We start from the raw sequence: 19917 nt of genomic DNA on the forward strand, positions 1-19917 counted from the left end.
CAGACCTTAGAATTTTGTCATGATGGTGGGCATGAAGTGGTAAAACAAGGACATTTTATAAAAGTATCCATACATAATAAAAACATAACATTCATAAAGGTAGGCAATATAAAAATTTATCAGGTAAAAAATATTAGATTATAACAGCTGTGAGTGGTAGCTCACGACTGTACTCCCAGCACATTAGGAGGCCAAGGTGGGCGGATCACTTGAGGTCAGGAGTTCAAGAACAGCCTGGCCAACATGGGAAATCCTGTCTTGACCAAAAATACAAAAATTAGCCAGATGTGGTGGTGCACACCTGTAATCTCAGCTACTCGGGTGGCTGAGGCAGGAGAATCACTTGAAACCGGGAGGCAGAAGTTGCAGTGAGCCGAGACCACACCACTGCACTCCAGCCTAGGAGACAGAGTCAGATTCCATCTCAAAAAAAAAAAAAAAATAGATTATAAGGAGGAGATTGAGTTATAAAATGACAGGAAGAGGCATTACCCTGCCACCAACAACATATGATAGATCAATAATCTTTTAAAGAACAACTTTGAACCATACTGAATGGATAAATATTATCTAGCAAATATAACACCTTTCAGAGCATTCACTGATCAACTCTCAAATTCCAAAAACTGGAAATAATTTGAGGCATATTAACTTCACAAAAACGCAGTAAAGCCAAAAATCAACAACGAACTTTAAATAAAAGGCCTCAACCTTTTAGATTTATTTAAAATACATTAAAGAACAAAAACAATACCAGATTACACAAAAATGACAAAACTAACAAAGCTAAGAAAAAAATGTAATACAATCCAAAGCTATATTGTGAGGTATATTGCTGCAATTATTAAAAGTAAATATTGGCTGGGTGAGGTGGCTCACACCTATAATCCCAACGCAGTAGGACTGCTTGAGCTCACGAGTTAAAGACCAGGTTGGACAACACAGCAAGACCTCCTCTCTACTAAAAATAAAATTTAACGTGCCTGAACTCACAAGTACTCAGGAGGCTGAGGCGGGAAGATTGTTTGAGCCCAGGAGATCAAAGCTACAGTGAGCCATGATCGTGCCACTGCATCCCAGCCTGGGGCTACAGGCACATGCCACCATGACCAGCTAATTTTTTTTTTTTTTTTTTTTTTAGACAGAGTTTTGCTTTTGTTACCCAGGCTGGAGTGCAATGGCGCAATCCTGGCTCACCGCAACCTCCGCCTCCCAGGTTCAAGCAATTCTTCTGCCTCAGCCTCCCGAGTAGCTGGGATTAGAGACGGGGTTTCATCATGTTGCCCAGGCGGGTCTTGAACTCCTAAACTCAAGCAATCCACCTGCCTTGGCCTCCCAAAGTGCTGGGATTACAGGTGTGGGCCATCGTGCCCAGCCTCATACCATGGACTCTTACACAACAACAAAAAAGAAGAATATAGAATATAGAAATCAGCATTGAAAGATCTCAAAAACATACTATGGAATGAAAAAAAGCCAAGTTTCAGAATAATACATACAGTGTAACATTTATATAAAGACTGAAAACATGCAAAACTATGTATTCTTTATAAAAACATCTATCTATACTGAAAATATAGAAACAAGAATAGGAATGATGAACACCAAATTCACATCAGTGGTTACCTCTGGTGGAGACAGGGTACAAGGGTACACAGTGGGCTTCAATTATACACAATATTTTATTACTTGAGTGGGGCTGTGAGTAAGGGTTGATTATATTGTTTTCTATATAATATTGTGTGCTGGCAACATTTCATAACAAAGAAAAAAGGAAGAAAATATCCTAAAACAAATTAATATGTAACAAGTAAAATGTTAGAACTGATCAATCTAAAGTCCAACTCTTTGAAAACATGAAAGATGGCTGGGCACAGTGGCTCATGCCTGTAATCCCAGCACTTTGGGAGACCGAGGCGGGAGGATCACCTTAAGTCAGGAGTTCGAGACCAGCCTGACCAATATGGAGAAACTCCGTCTCTACTAAAAATACAAAATTAGCTGGGTGTGGTGGTGTATGCCTGTAATCCCAGCTACTCGGGAGGCTGAGGCAGGAGAATCGCTTGAACCTGGGAGGCAGAGATTGTGGTGAGCTGAGATCGCACCATTGCACTGTAGCCTGGGCAACAAGAGCAAAATACCGTCTCAAAAAAAAAAAAAAGTAAAAAAAAACATAAAAGACAAATCTCACACAAAGCAAAAGAAAAAAACTAAGAAACACAAATAGCTAATACCATAGAGAAAAATTTTAAAGAGTGAAATTAACAGACTATTTACAAAGAACTCAAAAGCAGGCCGGGCGCGGTGGCCCACGCCTGTAACCCCAGCACTTTGGAAGGCCGAGACGGGCAGATCACAAGGTCAGGAGATCGAGACCATCCTGGCTAACACGGTGAAACCCCGTCTCTACTAAAAATACAAAAAAAAAAAAAAAAAATTAGCCGGACATGGTGGCGGGCGCCTGTAGTCCCAGCTATTCGGGAAGCTGAGGCAGGAGAATGGCGTGAACCCAGGAGGCGGAGCTTGCAGTGAGCCGAGATTGTGCCACTGCACTCCAGCCTGGGCAACAGAGTGAGACTCTGTCTCAAAAAAAAAAAAAATAAGAACTCAAAAGCAACAAATTCTAAATATCCAATACATCATTTTTAGAAAAACATAGATCATTCAAATAACTCAAGCCAGATTTGAAAATCCTAAAAAATTAGTTAAAAAGGAACAAATAAAAGACATCAAATACAGTTGCTCATAAGGTTGACCTCTCTCAAACCCTTGAGGAACATATTATTCTCTGCTAATGATCCTTCTAACTGCAGAAAAAGGAGCAAGGGTACAAAAACTCTCAACTCATTTCATGAGTTCTCTTTAACTAGCATAAAAACCTGACAAAGATTGTACATAGATCTACGCATACCCACACAACCCCAAAACATACTAATCTTGCATATCATATTTGGTAAGGATCCTAAATATTACCCAATTCATGATTTTTTAATCAGCTCTTCTATAATTTTCTAAAAATTCTTAAATATATTACTTTTAGACTATTCAAAAACTATTAATACAGAACAAGTAGCAATGGGTTCAATATCCATTCTACAAAGTTTCTCATATTTACCTAATTAAAAATCTGATATGTAATTAAAAATCTATTCTTGGCCGGGCACAGTGGCTCACGCCTGTAATCCCAACACTTTGTGAGGCCAAGGTGGGTGGATCACCTGAGGTCAGGAGTTCGAGACCAGCCTGACCAACATGGTGAAACCCCATCTTTACTAAAAATACAAAATTAGCCAGGCATGGTGGTGCATACCTGTAATCTCAGCTACCTGGGAGGCTGAGGCAGGAGAATGGCTTGGACCCGGGAGGCAGAGGTTGCAGTGAGCCAAGATTGCACCACTGCACTCCAGCCTGGGCAACAACAGCGAAACTCCATCTCAAAAAAACAACAAAAAAAACCCTATTCTTTATATTGTTTCAACAGATGTTAAAATATACTCAAAATACATAAACCTGATAAAAACTGAACAGTTTTTGGTAATGATGATAGTTCTAATATCTCTCAACAAAAACATCTTCCACAATTACCCACAATTTATCAACTGGAGCTTGTTCACCTTTCAATAATTTTCACAAGTATCCATGCCAAATAGGCATTAGTAAAGGCTCAAAACATTCATTATTGCCTCAGGTAACTACAAAAAAATAACTGAAAAGTAAATAAATAAAGTTAAACCACTACTTTAAAAACATTTGTTCCTCTATTCTATATTTAGCATTGGATTAAATCACCATGGGAAGGAGAGGAATTAAATTAAATCACAACTGAAGAGTCTGAATGTTAAATAAACCAGTCAATGTGCTTATCTTTGTACTCTATCTCAACCAAAGCCTTAAGATTGCAATTATTATTATCAGTCTTAACCAACTAGAGGCAATCATTTTCTAAAATAATTTCTAAGTACTAACTAAAGACGGGATAGGTTATCTTCTTTAGCTCCTGAACTTTGAAGCTATTTTCTTTCTACTTAATACTAAACCTCAGCCCTAGAACCAATCCAAACTATACACAAGAAGAAATTTAAGAAGCCAGGGTTCAAAAGTAAGATTTTCTCTCAAATCATATTTGCCATTTGCCATTGTCTTTGATACTGGTTTGCCCAATTCTCAGAATTAGATTTCTCTCTTTTTTTTAAACCTATACCTGAGTTCCTCTTTGAGTTGCCTGAATTGTTCTTATCAGTCTCTTACCAAAGAAGAAATGATGCACTAGAAACAGAAGCCCTGGTTTCTGCTGAACTGCCTAGACTTATAAGTAAGACCATTAGCCACACTGCCCTGTCACAATACCAAATGCTTGACTAAAATATCACCTGAAATATCTGACTAAAATGCCATCTGTTCTCTGGCCTTTATGATCTTCAAAATTACAACCCTCAGATACCACACTCCATCTCCTGGTAGAACTTCTTTCCAGTAAGTCTAGTTCCAATTCAAGGTACTCCCTTCCCCTGCCTCTTCCTCTGCCAGGTTATCATTCCACTGAAATTAATAAGCAATGCCCAATCACGTACAGAAAAAATAAACGCTGGGTGGTTAGATAAATAAGAAAGAGGTATCTATTGCTCTCAAAGAGCACTGCAGCCTTACAACAGACACAAACTAATAATTAACTTTATGCTCTAAAACTAAATTATGCTATGTAGAAACAAATGCTCTGTATTTAGGGAGTCAGTTTAGACCACTTAAGGTTAAACCACATGAAGTGGCCTATGAACCAAGATTTGGAAGATGAATAATATTTTTTTTAAAAAGCAAGCTATTCATAATTGTCAAAAACTGGAAACAACCAAAATGTCCTTCAACAGATAAATGAATAAACTATAGCACATCTATATAATGGAATATTACCCCGTAATAAACAGAAATGAGCTATCAAGTCACAGAAAGACATGAATGAATCTTTTTTTTGTTTCTAGAGACAGGGTCTCGCTCTGTTACCCAGGCTGGAGTGTAGTGGCACGATCTAAGCTCACTGCAACCTCCGCCTCTGGGGTTCAAGCCTCCCACCTCAGCCTACCAAGCAGCTGGGACTACAGGTACACATCACCACGCCCAGCTAATTTTTGTGTTTTGTTGTTGTTGTTGTTGTTGTTGTTGTTTTTAGTAGAGACGGGGTCTCCCTATGTTGCCCAGGCTGGTCTTGAACTCCTAGGGTTCAAGCAACTCACCTGCCTCAGCCTCTCAATGTGCTGGGATTGCAGGCATGAGCCGCCAGACATAAATAAATCTTAAGTGCGTATTACTAAGTAAAACAAATCAGTCTGAAAAATCTACATATTGCATGATTCAATTATATTACATCCTGGAAAGGGCAAATCTATATATCTACTAAAAAGATCAGTGGTTGCCAGCAGTTTAGGGGGAGGGACTGAACAGGTAAAGCACAGGGGATTTTTACGGCAGTGAAACTATTCTGTATGATACTATAATAGTGGACACATGACTTCCTGCATCTGTCAAAAACCAAATAGCATGAAGAGTGGAACTTAATGTATGCAAATATTAAAAATTATTTAAGAGATTGGGGGATTCCACGAAGGAATGTAGACCATGACAAGAAAACAGCATGCATGACAAATATATGAAACCTCAACAAATAAGGTGGAAGGAAAAGGTGCTGTTCTAAGTAATTTTGGAAATGAGTGAAGTCTGCAGGATTAAAGGCAGAAGGAATTGCTCATAAGCACTGTATTCTAGTTGAAAAAGTAATTTCCCAGAGGGGTACAGGTTAACAATTTTGATACCACTATACATGTATACTGGAATTAAACAAATAAGTAAATGGATGGCAGAGGACAGAAGACAGCTTTCTCACTGTTGAAGCGGGAGTTCACAGATAAGCAAGGGAAGAAGGCTAGAATGATCCACGTGGGGAATGGATTACAGTTGGAGACATTATCATGAACTCATGTTTACCTTTATATAGATACAGATGATTACATATTAAAATATGTATAGATACGTGGATATACACAGGTTAGTATATACACACATATATTTCCTTGCTATGCCAGACGATAGGGCCTATAAGAAATGACACCCCATCTGATGGGATAAATCTGGCAAGATGAGAAGGGGTAAGCAAGAGAGAAGTTAGCTAAGAAAACATGATAAATCATCACTCCAGGAAGAAAGAATCAGGTAATAAAGGCCCTTGATGTAAGAAGAAGCATGGTAGGAGATGAGAACCTTTATGTCCTATTCAACCCATAAGGAAAAAAAAAAAAGTAGTATCGTTTTTTCTCCACCCACTCAAATACCCCCATCTTGAAACAAAATAATCTAACCAAAATCTTAGTATGAGAAGAAATCTCAAATATGAAGAGAAAAATTAGCATAGTCCCAGAATATTACAGTCCAGTGTGGAAATATTCATCCTATCCAGCAAATTTAGGGACTATGGATGTCTGGAGCAAGTGGAGGCAGAGGAGAAAACACAAATTTTATAAAGATTCTGCCACACTCAATAGCAAACTGAGGCAGGTATCAGGAAAAATTAGATCTTTTGGAAATGCTATTTAAAAATAGTGCCTAATAAAAGCATTATTAATAGAAAGCATTAACCCGTTTACACCTACAAAATACACAAAATAAAAAATAAAAAGTTACAAAGATTTGAAATGACAACTGAAAATGTAATCACTCACCTCTAATAATTCTGAGACAATAGGCAGAACTTCAGGATTACAGATATCAATGGAGTCATCCCGGTATGTCTTCTTTTTGTAACAGATATTACCCAAATGTAGTATGGCTGAGAGAAGAGAGAAAATCCTGGGAAAATAAAACACAAATTATAGCTTAGTTGTGTCCATTCCCAAAGCTCATTTCATTCTAAAATTCTAGTTAAGCAAATTAACCTGCAAATATGAAGTATTTAGTCTTTGGAAAATAAGCAATATGGGAATAATTACTAAAATTTACTGAGGGTTTACTTATATGTCAGGTACTGTTCAAAATGCTTTTCATGGCCTTAAGTATACCACTTCTTATATAGTCATTTCAAAGGGACTTCTGCTATTGCCTGAATTTGTCATAGTGTTTACAGTGTTTTAAAAAGGCCATGCCTCTCTAAATGCTATTTATCCTGCCAGGAATGCTTTTTTCCTATACTGTTTCAGATACACTGAATCAGAATTGCCAAAGGAAAGGCCTTGAATCTGTATTTTTTAAATCAAGTATCCTAGCTGATTTTTTATTATTAGTTATGTTGTTAAAATGCTTTTCCATACCATATTATGGTGTTTGGGGTAAATGGGTGTGTGTGTGTGTGTGTGTGTGTGTGTGTGTGTGTGTGTGTGTGTGTGTGTATGTGTGTGTGTAAGTATGAAGCCATGTGGGGTATATTAACCTCTACTGTGAAACAACTTCATATGGACCCTCCGTCATAAATTTCCCTCCTGAGTCAGAAGAGTATGTGCCCTCCAATCAACAACTAATCCCTCCACTTATGCTATATATCCCATCAACTCCTGTTAATTCAGGAACCTTAGGTTACCAAGTACCTCCATGTAGCTAAGAACAGTATATTATGTTATTGACTTATCTGACATCTCAGAGGCATTTAACACAGCTAAACAATCCACTGAAAAACTCTTCCTCAGTCTCCTTATATATATACAGCTTTGTGTCACGTGCAGTTATTTTCTTAGAATAAATACGGCTTACAAAATTTGGCTTACGAAAATTTAACACTATGTTTTCCTAAAATTAGGAAGTATTCCAACTAAAACAAAGATATTCCTTTAGGAACCTGAGATATTACCTTAGGAACATCTGAGAGGTACTGAATCACCATCTAACTTATAAATCTAATTTTTCAAATAATTTAAAGTTTTTCAATCTTTGAATCATTCACGTGACTCACAGGAAATACAAGTCTATTATAAAAATAATTAATAATGTTATTCTGGATTAAAGAATAAACTATCAACTGAAACATAAAAACTAATGGAAGTCAAAAGACAAACAAATTCATGAGCCTCTTTTAAAAATGATTTTTAATAGAAATTCACTAATTTTCATTGAACTGTAGTTTATGTCACCAATTGAGTTGGTATGCCAACTTACATATTGTATTATTTGAATTGACTTCTCATAAAAAGATTCTAGTAAATAGCCTGCTAATTAAAGAGTCATACCAATGATGTAAGTGCAAGCAAACAAGAAAACAGCAGAGGTGATTTTCTCCTACTCTCAGTATAGGGTCATCAATCATGAGGTTAAAAATTAACAACAGAGGTCGGGCGCAGTGGCTCATGCTGGTAATCCTAGCACTTTGAGAGGTCAAGAAAGGCAGATCACTTGAGCCCAGGAATTCAAGACCAGCATAGGCAACATGGCAAAAAAACAAAACAAAATTAGCTGAGTGTGATGGTACAAGCCTGCAGTCCCAACTTCTTGGGAAGTTGAGGTGGGAGGATCATCTGAGCCTGGGGAGGTTGAGGCTGCAGTGAGCACTCCAGTCTGGGTGACAGAGTGAGACGCTGTCTCCAAAAAAAAAAAAAAGAAAAAAAAAATTAACAATATAATCAGATCTGACATATTCATCAACACGACTCTCCCCTTCAAAAAAGTTATAAGTAACTATTTCTTTCTGGTGAGAGCCAAGGTTGTCTTTAATTTTAAATAATTTGTTTCAAATATAATTAATCTCATCTTTATCTCAAATTTTTATATTTTTAAATTGTTTAGATTTACAATTAAAAAACTTAATAGAATAGTACAGATATAAACTATACAGAGGAAATACACTGAAAATTAAATACTATGCATCTGATAAGTATGCATAATTTAATAAGATTAGAGATCACTGATATATAAAAAATGAAGAGCTATAAAAATAGTGTTACAAAGCTAAAGTTTTAAGTAAGGTCCATGGATAGGCTTCAGGGGCACTATAAATTCCTGCATTTATATGCAAATTGTTAAGGATGTACATTTTACAATAACAACAGTGTCAGCTTTCATCAGATTCTCAAAATAATTTATGATAAAAAAAGGAATTAGAAATAATGCTCGAGATGGATGACGTACTAGATGAGGAATACCACTTAGAAAACTATTTAAAAAGGTCAACGGCAGAAATCTTTCAAAGACATATCATGTGTTCTCTATTAGAGGTATAAAAATACAACAAGTAAACTCACTGTCTTCGTGTCTTGGGAAGAAATCCTACCATTTCCATGGCAAGTTGTAGGCGCTCAAAGTCATGTCTCAAATCTTCCCCTTCCACCGTGAAGCAATCCTGCTTATTTAAAATAAAAGTTTAAAAATCAAGATTATATATTTTAAAATAATGTGGGCCATTCAGAAATATGGTAATTTAGGATAGGTACCTGTATGTATAAATGCAAATTAGAGCTGGTAGAATAGTAAGACCTAGTCAAATTCATTAGACCTCTTATCTTACTACAGGTATGGAAACTAAACACATACTTACTAAAATGCCAATAAGTTACTTTTGTTCTCCCTTTCACAATCACCAAGATTAGAATTTCAAAAGTTAACTTAAGATAAAGAGCTAGCTGTACTTAGTAAGTGTGCTGATACTAAGTTTGATTTTGAGTGGTTCTAAAGGGTTTCAGAAATTCAAAGCATTTAAGGGCGCTCAATTTTACCAGCAAATATTATTTATTCAACAAATATTTAACAAGTGCCTACCCTATGTAAGGCACTGAACTAGATATTAGTGACACAAAAATAAATTTTAGAAGAGGCAATAATTTAGTTGAAGAGTGAACCCCAGATTTACGTAATATAGTTTGTTACATCTATCTCATCTATATTTATATAGATCTATATAGATATGTTATTTTTTTTTTTTTAAGACAGGGTCTCATTCCTGTTGCTCAGGCTAGAGTACAGTGGCATGATCTTGGCTCACTGCAGCTTCGACCTCCCGGGCTCAGGTGATTCTCCCACCTCAGCCTCCCAAGCAACTGGAACTACCCAGCTAGTCCTACCATGACCGGTTAGTTTTTTGTATTTTTAATAGAGACAAGGTTTCACCACATTGCCCAGGCTAGTCCTGAACTCCCGGACTCAAGCAGTCCACCCACCTAGGCCTCCTAAAGTGCTAGAATTACAGGCGTGAGCCACTGTGCCCAGCCTGTTACATCTACATTAGATATATACATATATAATTATTTATATATTTTATATATGTAATTATTTCCTAATGAAATAACAGACAACATGGTAATCAAACAAGGAAAGAAAGAAGTATATGTGAAAGTATAAAAACCCTCAGAAAACACATCAGATGAGTCAGTAAAACTAGTTGTGAATAGTCACACATGCCTGTAATCCCAGCTACTTGGAAGGCTGAGATAGGAGGATTGCTTGAGCTCAGGAGTTTGAGATCAGCCTGGGCAACACAGCATGACACCATCTCAAGAAAAAGAAAATTGTTGTGGAATACCAGATTAATAAATACTACTTTTTAAGCATAATCCTTGCATTTCAGTTCCTAAAACAGTCAAACAGTGGTAGACATACTCTAAATCTTCAAAACAATAAGTGAGTCATAAATCTCTTTACTGTAAGTTCTCACAGTCCCTTGCACTTTCAAAAACCTCCTCACATTTGCATTTACATTTCTAATGCCTATCTTCCTAGGGAATATTCTCTCAAGTACTTGGTGAAGTATATGAACTGTTAATTGTCTTATTAACTGCAGATCCCCAGTGCGAAGTCAGTGCCAAAAACAAGTCATTATTTAGGTAAATACATAGTCATTGAATTATTGAATAATATATAAATATTGAATTGAATGAAACATTCCTTTTTCAGAAATAAAGAAAGTGCTCATTTATTTTATAAAAAGTATTTATCAAGTATTTACCATGTACAAGAAAATCTGTTTTAGGCACTGTAAGCATTAGTTAATGAATATCTAAAGTTTAAAATAAAGTTTTGAAATGCTGTTACCAATATTTTTATTCTCTACATGGAAAGCTACACATGCATAGTTTAAAAATTTAAATTCACCACAAGTAAAGTTCTTTCTGAGAACCCATGCATTTAATTTTATTACTATAAAATTGCTTTCGATAAGCAATTTTAAGACATTCTACTGACATGCCAATGTCCTACTCATTAAAATAATTTTTTTTTTTTGAGATGGAGTGTTGCACTTGTTGCCCAGCTGCTGTGCAATGACGCAATGTCTGCTCAGTGCAACCTCTGCCTCTCGGGTTCAAGCAATTCCCCTGCCTCAGCTTCTCAAGCAGCTGGGATTACAGGTGCGTGCCACCATGCCAGGCTAATTTTCTTATATTTTTTAGTAGAGACAGGGTTTTACCACATTGGCCAGGCTGGTCTCAAACTCCTGACCTCAGGTGATCCACCCGCCTCAGCCTCCCAAAGTGCTGGGATTACAGGAGTAAGCCACCGTACCCAGCCCTAAGATAAATTTTTAAACACATTCTTCTTTTACCTATAGTAAGTAACCTTTTGTAAAAAGCTCTCTTGCTACTCTTCCCCCTAGTCTCAAAACACAAACAGTTCATTCACTTTATGATTTAACAAATATTTTCCTATTACAAGTGGCAAGGCAGGGGGAATCTACGCTTCCACATGTGTCAATAATGATTCTTCTAACTAACAGTGTTCTAATATTCCCCAAAAGTGAATGGAACAATTAATGTATATAAAATAGTGGGAAAGTACACTGAAAGAGGCACTGAAATATGTTTGTATTTGCTCTTATCCTTAATAAAATGTTCTTAGAAACCCAAAGTGGTCTCAGTGAATATCAAAATCATAGTTTAAAAAAAAATGTGTATTTATTCCCTTCTCTGTTTCTCTGATGATAACTGTAGAAGAAAAACTAAGGATAAATTAAATCTCCCAGAACAGAAATGACTTTATCTTAATTTGGGCTCCCTGGGAGGCAGATCTTGAGACAGACCAAGAGTCAAATACAAGTCACAGAGAAAGTGAGAAAGTAAAAGAGAAGACAGACTAAACAGTCTGTGGTAACTACTATGAAAGTAGTTAAATGGAGTTTAATCCCAAGGTTATCTCTGGGAAACAATATAAAACCTACAGAGGTGAGGGAGCTACTGTATTTATATACCATCTCATCTCTCATCAGTCATTGTTTGAAGACATCTGGAGAGGGAGCAGGCAGCTGTTAATTCCCAAGTCACTTCTAGAGGGCCCTACAAATGCCAAGGCCTTCCAGGGTTCTGGAAAAAGCCTTCAGGCCCTAGGATCCAAATACTGGTCAGCCAGAGTTCAAGGAAATGGTAAGGTTCGTTCCAAGGATAAGGCAGGGAACTAACCAACAACTGTTACAACCCCTTCCACTGAAAGAACATAGGCAATCCTTCTGTCAGCTCCATATAAGTTCTTGTTTGTACTTGATAACATGTCACTACATTCCCCCAACAAACATACCCAAATGCTCTTTCATGCTATCAGACCTTGCTCTTTCTATGAGGTGACACACTTTCTCATTTACAAATGCCTAGGATAAACCTAGCATGTAGTAGGCAATTAGTGTGGGTGTGAGGGAGAGAAAGAGAAGAGTCAAATTAGATATTTTCTTCTATCTTGTCTCTATTTCTTAAAATTGTACTTAAGAAATTGTCTCTTTTTCTTTTTTCTTTGAGATGGAGTCTCGCTCTGTTGCCGAGGTTGGAGTGCAGTGGCACAATCCCAGCTCACTGCAACCTCTGCCTCCTGGGCTCAAGTGGTCCACCTCACCCTCTTGAGGAATAACTGGGACTACAGGCCTACACCACAGCATCCATCTGATTTTTATATTTTTTTGGAGGGACAGTGTTTTGCCATGTTGCCCAGGCTGGTCTTAAACTCTTGGGCTCAAGTGATCTGCCTAGCTCAGCCTTGCAAAGTGCTGGGATTACAAGCATGAGACACTGTCCAGTTCCATATTATACTTGATCCTTATAAAACCTCTGGTGGTAGTTATGATTGCCTTTCACACAAGAAGCAAGCAGCATTGGCTCAGAATTTAGGCCAATTGTTCCTATGGTGGTGAAGCTTGTTAATAGTGTAGCTGGGATTCCAACCAAGCCTATGTTATTTATCTCCTTTTTTCTTAAGTGATCTCCAGCATCTTTACTAACCTTCAAAGTCAATTGTTCCAGTTTATGTCCTGCACTCTACACTGGTAGTTATAAAAATATATGATTTCTTAAGTACCATTTTAAGAAATAGAGACAAGTGGCCAGGCACGGTGGCTCATGCCTATAATCCCAGCACTCTGGGAGGCTGAGGCATGCAGATCACCTGAGGTCAGGAGTTCAAGACCAGCCTGGCCAACATGGTGAAAACCTATCTCTACTAAAAATACAAAAATTAGCCAGGCGTGGTGCCGGGCACCTGTAATCCCAGCTACTCAAGAGGCTGAGGCAGAAGAATCGCTTGAACCCAGAAGGTGGGAGTTGCAGTGAGCCGATATGGTGCCACTGTGCTCCAGCCTGAGTGACAGAGCGAGACACCATGAAAGAAAGAAAAGAAAGAAAAGGAAAAGAAAAGAAGAGAAGAGAGAGAAAGAAAGGAAAGAAAGAAAGAAAGAAAAGAAAGAAGGAAGGAAACAAAGAAAGAAAAGAAAAGAGAAGAAAAGAGGATGTTGAGTGCTTTTTTTTAAATTTTTTTGAGACAGGGTTTCACTCTGTCCACCCACGCTGGAGTGCAGTGGTGCGATCTTGGCTCACTGCAACCTCTGCCTTCTGGGATCAAGTGATTCTCTCACCTCAGCCTCCTGAGTAGCTGGGACTACCGGCACGTATCACCACGCCCTGCTAATTTTTTTTTTTTTTTTGGTAGAGACAGGGTTTCACTATGTTGGCCAGGCTGGTCTCGAACTCCTGACCTCAAGTGATCCACCTGCTTCCCAAAGTGCTGGGATTACAAGCGTGACCCACCGCACCTGGCCAGATGTGAAGTGCTTTTTAAACAGAAAAATATATGCAGAGAAAGTTGTGGAGTATGCAGAGACCTTATACTAGACCGGCAGAGGGTAAGGAATAAAGCCAGAAAGACATGTTTAAGGGTGTGACCACAAACTTACAAACTGACAGATGGGTTTTGGCAGTAGGAATCTTTATACTGCAAAAATACTTAAAACAGAGTAGATGAAAACATTATGGTTTCAGGGTATCTTGCCCAAGTTGCATCATGATCTCTGAAAGCACTATAGGAGGTCTACCTCGTAGGAAACGAGCTTCCACAGATTTATAGATGTTTGGATTCCTGTAAAGGTAGTAGTGACCAAAGTTGGAGCTTTGTCTCCACAGAATAATACAGGTCAAATCCCTTTGCAGCATGGTGGAACCAACAGTGTCCTGAGACTATCACTTATGGCAATGACCATTAAAACCCTACCTAATAGTTGGACCCTAAAATTCAAGGCTCAGATAAATAAAAGAATTTGGTGAGGCTGACCGACCCTTTACATTGAAGTTACTCAGATCAGGTTTTTTTTTTTTTGAGACGGAGTCTCGCTCTGTCGCCCAGGATGGAGTGCAGTGGCGTGATCTCGGCTCGCTGCAAACTCCGCCTCCCGGGTTCAGGCCATTCTCCTGCCTCAGCCCCCTGAGTAGCTGGGACTACAGGCGCCCGCCACCACATCCAGCTAATTTTTTGTATTTTTTAGTAGAGACGGGGTTTCACCGTGTTAGCCAGGATGGTCTCAATCTCCTGACCTCGTGATCCGCCCACCTCAGCCTCCCAAAGTGCTGGGATTACAGGTGTGAGCCACCGCGCCCAGCCTCAGATCAGCTTTAAGGTACAATGGCAGACATCAGCCAACATATTACCAGTATTTAATTCATTCTCCATATTTTATAACTGAGGAAACAAAGGCTGAGATGTTAATAATAATAAAAATAGAAAGATATTTAATAGATTATTACCACTTGAAGAGGGGAAATTAACACTTATTAAATATTCTTCTACATGTCAGTCACCATGAGTTACTAAAACCTCAGAACACAAGGAGATACTTATATATACATTTACGGAAGAGAAAATAAATTCACAGGTTAAATAACTTTCCAAAGCTTAAAAAAAAAATCTTATAAATAACAGGGCTGGCCAATCCAAAATCTATGTAGTTCCAAATCCTCTGCTCTCTCCCATGCAACACTGCTGTTTGTGCTTATTTAATAGGATAACCCTTAAATGGAACTAAATCACCACACAAGGGCAACAACAGGTACCTTGTAAAAAGCAATTTTCTAACTATAGGTCTCCTTGGGACCATTTATACAATTCCACGAAATACATAAGTAATGTAGTACAACAGAAAAGTCCTCAAACAATCCTCTCTACCTATGATGCTAGTCACATAAGTTCTAATAACTCACAGGGAAACAAAGTTTAGTTTGTCCCCAAATATATTATGAGGAAGAGCTAACAGGAAAGAATAAAAGATCCTCAGACTGCTTGCTTTTATTAATTAACGTAAGAAAAACAATCAGAAATTAAATTTCAAACTATAATAGATTTCAAGACACAATAAACGGATAATGGTGATGAAAGTATGATTAAGGGAAGAGGAGATTATGGCTACAAAGTTCTTCTAAAGGGAAAGATGGGTAATGATGACTTCAATGGTGGCAACAACATTCACTATGCACTTACTAAGGATTATATACTCTATCAAGTTCTTTACATGCACAACTTTAAGACTCACAAAACTTAAAGACCATTATTAACCCCTAAAATAAATGAAACTGGAAAATAAGCCAGCCAATATTTATGTTAGGTCATTCTGCTTCAGAGCCCAAATCCTTTTTTTTTTTGAAATTGAGTCTTGCTGTGTCACCCACGCTGGAGTGTAATGGTGTGATCTTGTCTCGCTGTAGCCTCAACCTCCTGGGCTCAAGCAATCTGCCTGCCTCAGCCTCCTGAGTAGCTGGAACTACAGGCATGTATCACTATACCTGGCTTAAATTTTTGTAGAGATAGGGTATTGCCTTGTTGCTCAAGCTAGTCTCAAACTCCCAGTCTCAAGCAATTCTCCCACCTCAGCTTCCAGAAGTGTTGAATTACAGGCATGAGCCACTACTCTCGGCCCCCAAATTCTTAAGTATTACTTAGACTATCTCTGAAAAGTAGCAGATCAGTTCACAACTTCACTGTAAGCTCAGAACAGATGATCAAGTCTTCTATTTGCAGTATGTGTTTGCAGTCCCCTACCTGCTTTCCAATGAGGCATGGTCACTTGGTGTAGTACGTGAAAAAGGAAAAGGGGAAGCTTCTTAAGAATGGCAAAACAACTTAAATTTTTTGTTAAAATGTATCAGAATCTATAAATTTATATGTCAAGTGTTTTTTTCCCCAAAATGTTAAATCTAAACTCCAAAATTACTTGGTTATGTAATAGTAATACAATTAAAATTTCTCTAAAAAAATTATTATTCATGTATACTGATCATTCTCACCTGTGAAATAAGCTAGTTATGCAATTAGTAAAGTTTATAAACATGCTGTGAGAATCAAAGTTGTGGTTCTTTAAAGCAAGGACTAAGAAATGTTTTCAGAAAGAATATTTAATAAATTCATTAATTAATAGACATAGGAAGATTAGTATGTGTTTTCAGCCTTTTTACAAGTAACTTAATTGAAAACTTAAGAAAAAAATTTTTGTATTCTTTATGGTTACAAACTTGTCATAAAATATAACAAATAAAGCTAAATTTAGCGGGGCATGGTGGCTCATGCCTATAATCCCAGCACTTTGACAGGCCAAGGCAAGAGAATCACTTGAGGTCAGAGGTTCAAGACCAGCCTGGACAACATAGTGAGACTCTGTCTTTAATTTTAAAATATACTTATTAAAATATAGTAATATAATTTTTAAAAAATTAAAGCAAAATGTACCTATTCACTTTATATTACATCATACATCCCCTTAAATCACTCAATTTACAACATAAAATAGGCTGGGCATAGTGGCTCATATCTGTAATCCCAGCACTTTGGGAGGCCAAGGTGGGCAGATCACTTGAGGCCATGAGTTCAAGACCAGCCTGGCCAATATGGCAAAACCCCATCTCTACTAAAAATAGAAAAATCAACCGGGCATGGTGGCGCACGCCTGTAATCCCAGCTACTTGGGAGGCTGAGGCATGAGAATCACTAGAACCCAGGAGATGGAGGTTGCAGGGAGCCAAGATCATGTCACTGTACTCCAGTAAAAGAGCGAGACTCTGTCACAAAAAATAAATATTAAAAAAAACCCTTATTTATAGGAATTTCAATACTTATTTTTGGACAATTTTATTAAGGCTACAGACTCTGGCTACTGGGAAAAAAAATCAAAGAAAAATATACATGCATTCATTATGTGTAAAGACTGTTGATATATAAAACATAAAGAATGCAATTTTTTGAAATAAATAATAATTAGTACTCGTAGTATGTAGGTAATGAAACTACTAAAAAATAATTTTAAAAAATAAAAGGGAAAAAAACTATAGTTCATACAAATCCACAGCAATGCTGAAGAATCAGGAATATAATTAATTTAATGTTTGTCGAAATAAATATTGAATGTGGACTAAGTCTTAATGACCAGAAAATAGCCAAAAAAAAAGTAAATTAACTGGTTTTAAATCAACAAACTATACAGATATAAATCAATCATTCAAAACAAATGAAACATTGGTTTATCTTCCTTCCTAGGATTCTTTGTATTTCAGCTGATTTGCATTCTAAATCTTCAGATGGACGCAAATGCGCAATGTGAGGACCCTTTGACAGAAACACAGAATATTTAGGTACTTGTACTGACCGGCTCAGAGTCATAGCAATAATCATCCCAGCTCTGTCTGAGGGGTTTCTTTGTTATCTGAAAGTAAGGCAGATTAGTTAGGTAGAAGTAATGGTTATTATACTTTTCTAATGATCTCTTAGATGTGGTGTGCAAGTAGTACTGCTGCTCTCCATTGAAAAGTTATTTTGCATAGCAGCATAAAACAAGAAATAATGAAGTAAATATTCACATGCTGGGAGACTGTATACTATACTACGGAACGCATATATACCATGGGCTCCAGTGACTGTTATTTATATAAACTGAGTCCCATATCCTATGAATATTGACATTATGACAGGAAGATATTATGGTCATTAATTACAAAAAGATCTGAAAGAACAGCAAAATTCCAGACTTCTCTAATACTAACAACTATCAGCTCATTTATGAGAGAATATTACTTTATAAAAAAGAAAATCTTTAATCACCCAAATATAATGCAAATAGTTTAAACTGGGGAGGAAAAAACTCAGAAGCTGAATTAGCAAATATTTTTGAAAAGCTACTTAATTCTATGTGTAAAAATTAATAATATTATATCAGAAATGGATACTTTAAATAACTTGGAATTCTCAATATATTAATACAGAGTCATTAGTTTATATTAATATAGGTAGTTTCAAAATTAAGAAATAACAGTTAATACAACACAGTGTATTAACTTGGAGAAAGCCAAAGGTATAACTTTCTTTTTTTCTTTTTTTTGAGACGGAGTCTCGCTCTGTCGCCCAGGCTGGAGTGCGGTGGCACAATCTTGGCTCACTGCAACCTCTGCCTCCCGGGTTGAAGTGATTCTCGTGCCTCGGCCTCCCAAGCAGCTGAGATTACAGGCATGCCTCACCATACCTAGCTAATTTTTTTGTGTTTTTAGCAGAGACAAGGTTTCACAATGTTGGCCAGGCTGGTCTCGAACTCCTGACCTCAGGTGATTCAACTGCCTCAGCTTACCAAAGTACTGGGATTACAGGTGTGAGCCACTGCACTCAGCCAAAGATGTAACTTTCATAACCCTAAATATATACTGCTATCTGAACCATCATCAAAGTGTCAATTTGTTTACAAAAGCTTTGTAAGGATTTTTTTAATGGTCATAAAGGGATTTATTTCCGTAGACATTACATCTTGCCTCCAACAATGGAAAAATAAGGGGAGACAATCTATTATTTAAATGATCTATTGTTTGTTTTACTAATTCCATTAGTGCTGGTTGTAAAATTTCTGTTATTATGAGAAATAATAAAATTAGTAAAGTCAATGTAATGAAAAGTAAGAATTACTCCTCAATGTGGAAGTTTAGGGATGAATTTTGAGTTTTGAGGAAAGATCCAAATTCTCTAAGTCATTTGCCTTTGATGACCTTCATACTGAATATTTAAGACTGTTCATTAAATTATAAAAATAATCATACTCTAAGTCAGTGTCATAGTATCATGCAAAGACGTATGTGTATGAGACTTCAAAACATGCAAATTAGGTTTCAAGTAACCCCTTGCAAAGGACAAGAATTAATCATTAGTAACATTTAATATCCTGGGGGTTGTAAAAGGTAAATCACTTTAGTAAAAGTAAAGCATTTTTTTAATAGAGTAGAAATATCAATAAACAGTTTATTATTATTTTCCCAAAGAATCTCACAGAAAACAAAAAGCACATATATTATCTGAGCTTTTAACATTTATATGAGCATGGTAATCATCCTCAAATCTGAGAACTGCATCACCTAAATTTGTAGAGTACATATATGAAAATGCTAGCTAATCCATTCCTAGGTTTGAGAAAGTACTAGAAAAAAGACATTTTTCAAGCATTAAATTTAATACTGCCCTATACTTCAAAATGCTTTTTATGAACTCTCACCTGATTGAGATAATGATATTCCTCTGGTTGCTTAAGATGGAATGCTGATCTCTCATCTTCACTTGCTCCTGCCAGGAGGTAATAGAATACATGATAGTTCCTGTGGGAAACAAAGAAGTACAGTTTTATAATGTGTGACTTATGGTTATCATTTAACAGGGGGAGGGGGGAAGCAAACAGTAATTAGTAAAATGTATCAGCTT

General features: G+C 37.0%; 1 protein-coding gene across 8 annotated transcripts in view; it reads right to left on the reverse strand.

The window, feature by feature from the left end:
* Positions 1-19917, reverse strand: part of MYO9A (myosin IXA) — a 298032-nt gene that overhangs the window by 178608 nt on the left and 99507 nt on the right. For 5 of the 8 annotated variants that reach the window (XM_034939060.3, XM_008971875.4, XM_003818548.5 and 2 more), the window contains 4 exons: positions 19715-19814; positions 17834-17890; positions 9210-9307; positions 6708-6834 (listed from right to left, as the gene is read on the reverse strand). In XM_034939060.3, the coding sequence (XP_034794951.2) occupies positions 6708-6834; positions 9210-9307; positions 17834-17890; positions 19715-19814 (382 nt within the window). The remainder of the gene's footprint in view (positions 1-6707; positions 6835-9209; positions 9308-17833; positions 17891-19714; positions 19815-19917) is intronic. The other 3 variants (XM_008971877.4, XM_055098461.2, XM_063596766.1) reach the window with 1 other exon arrangement.

Source organism: Pan paniscus, chromosome 16 (assembly GCF_029289425.2).
Source record: "Pan paniscus chromosome 16, NHGRI_mPanPan1-v2.0_pri, whole genome shotgun sequence".
In the NCBI taxonomy this organism is placed as follows: domain Eukaryota; kingdom Metazoa; phylum Chordata; class Mammalia; order Primates; family Hominidae; genus Pan; species Pan paniscus.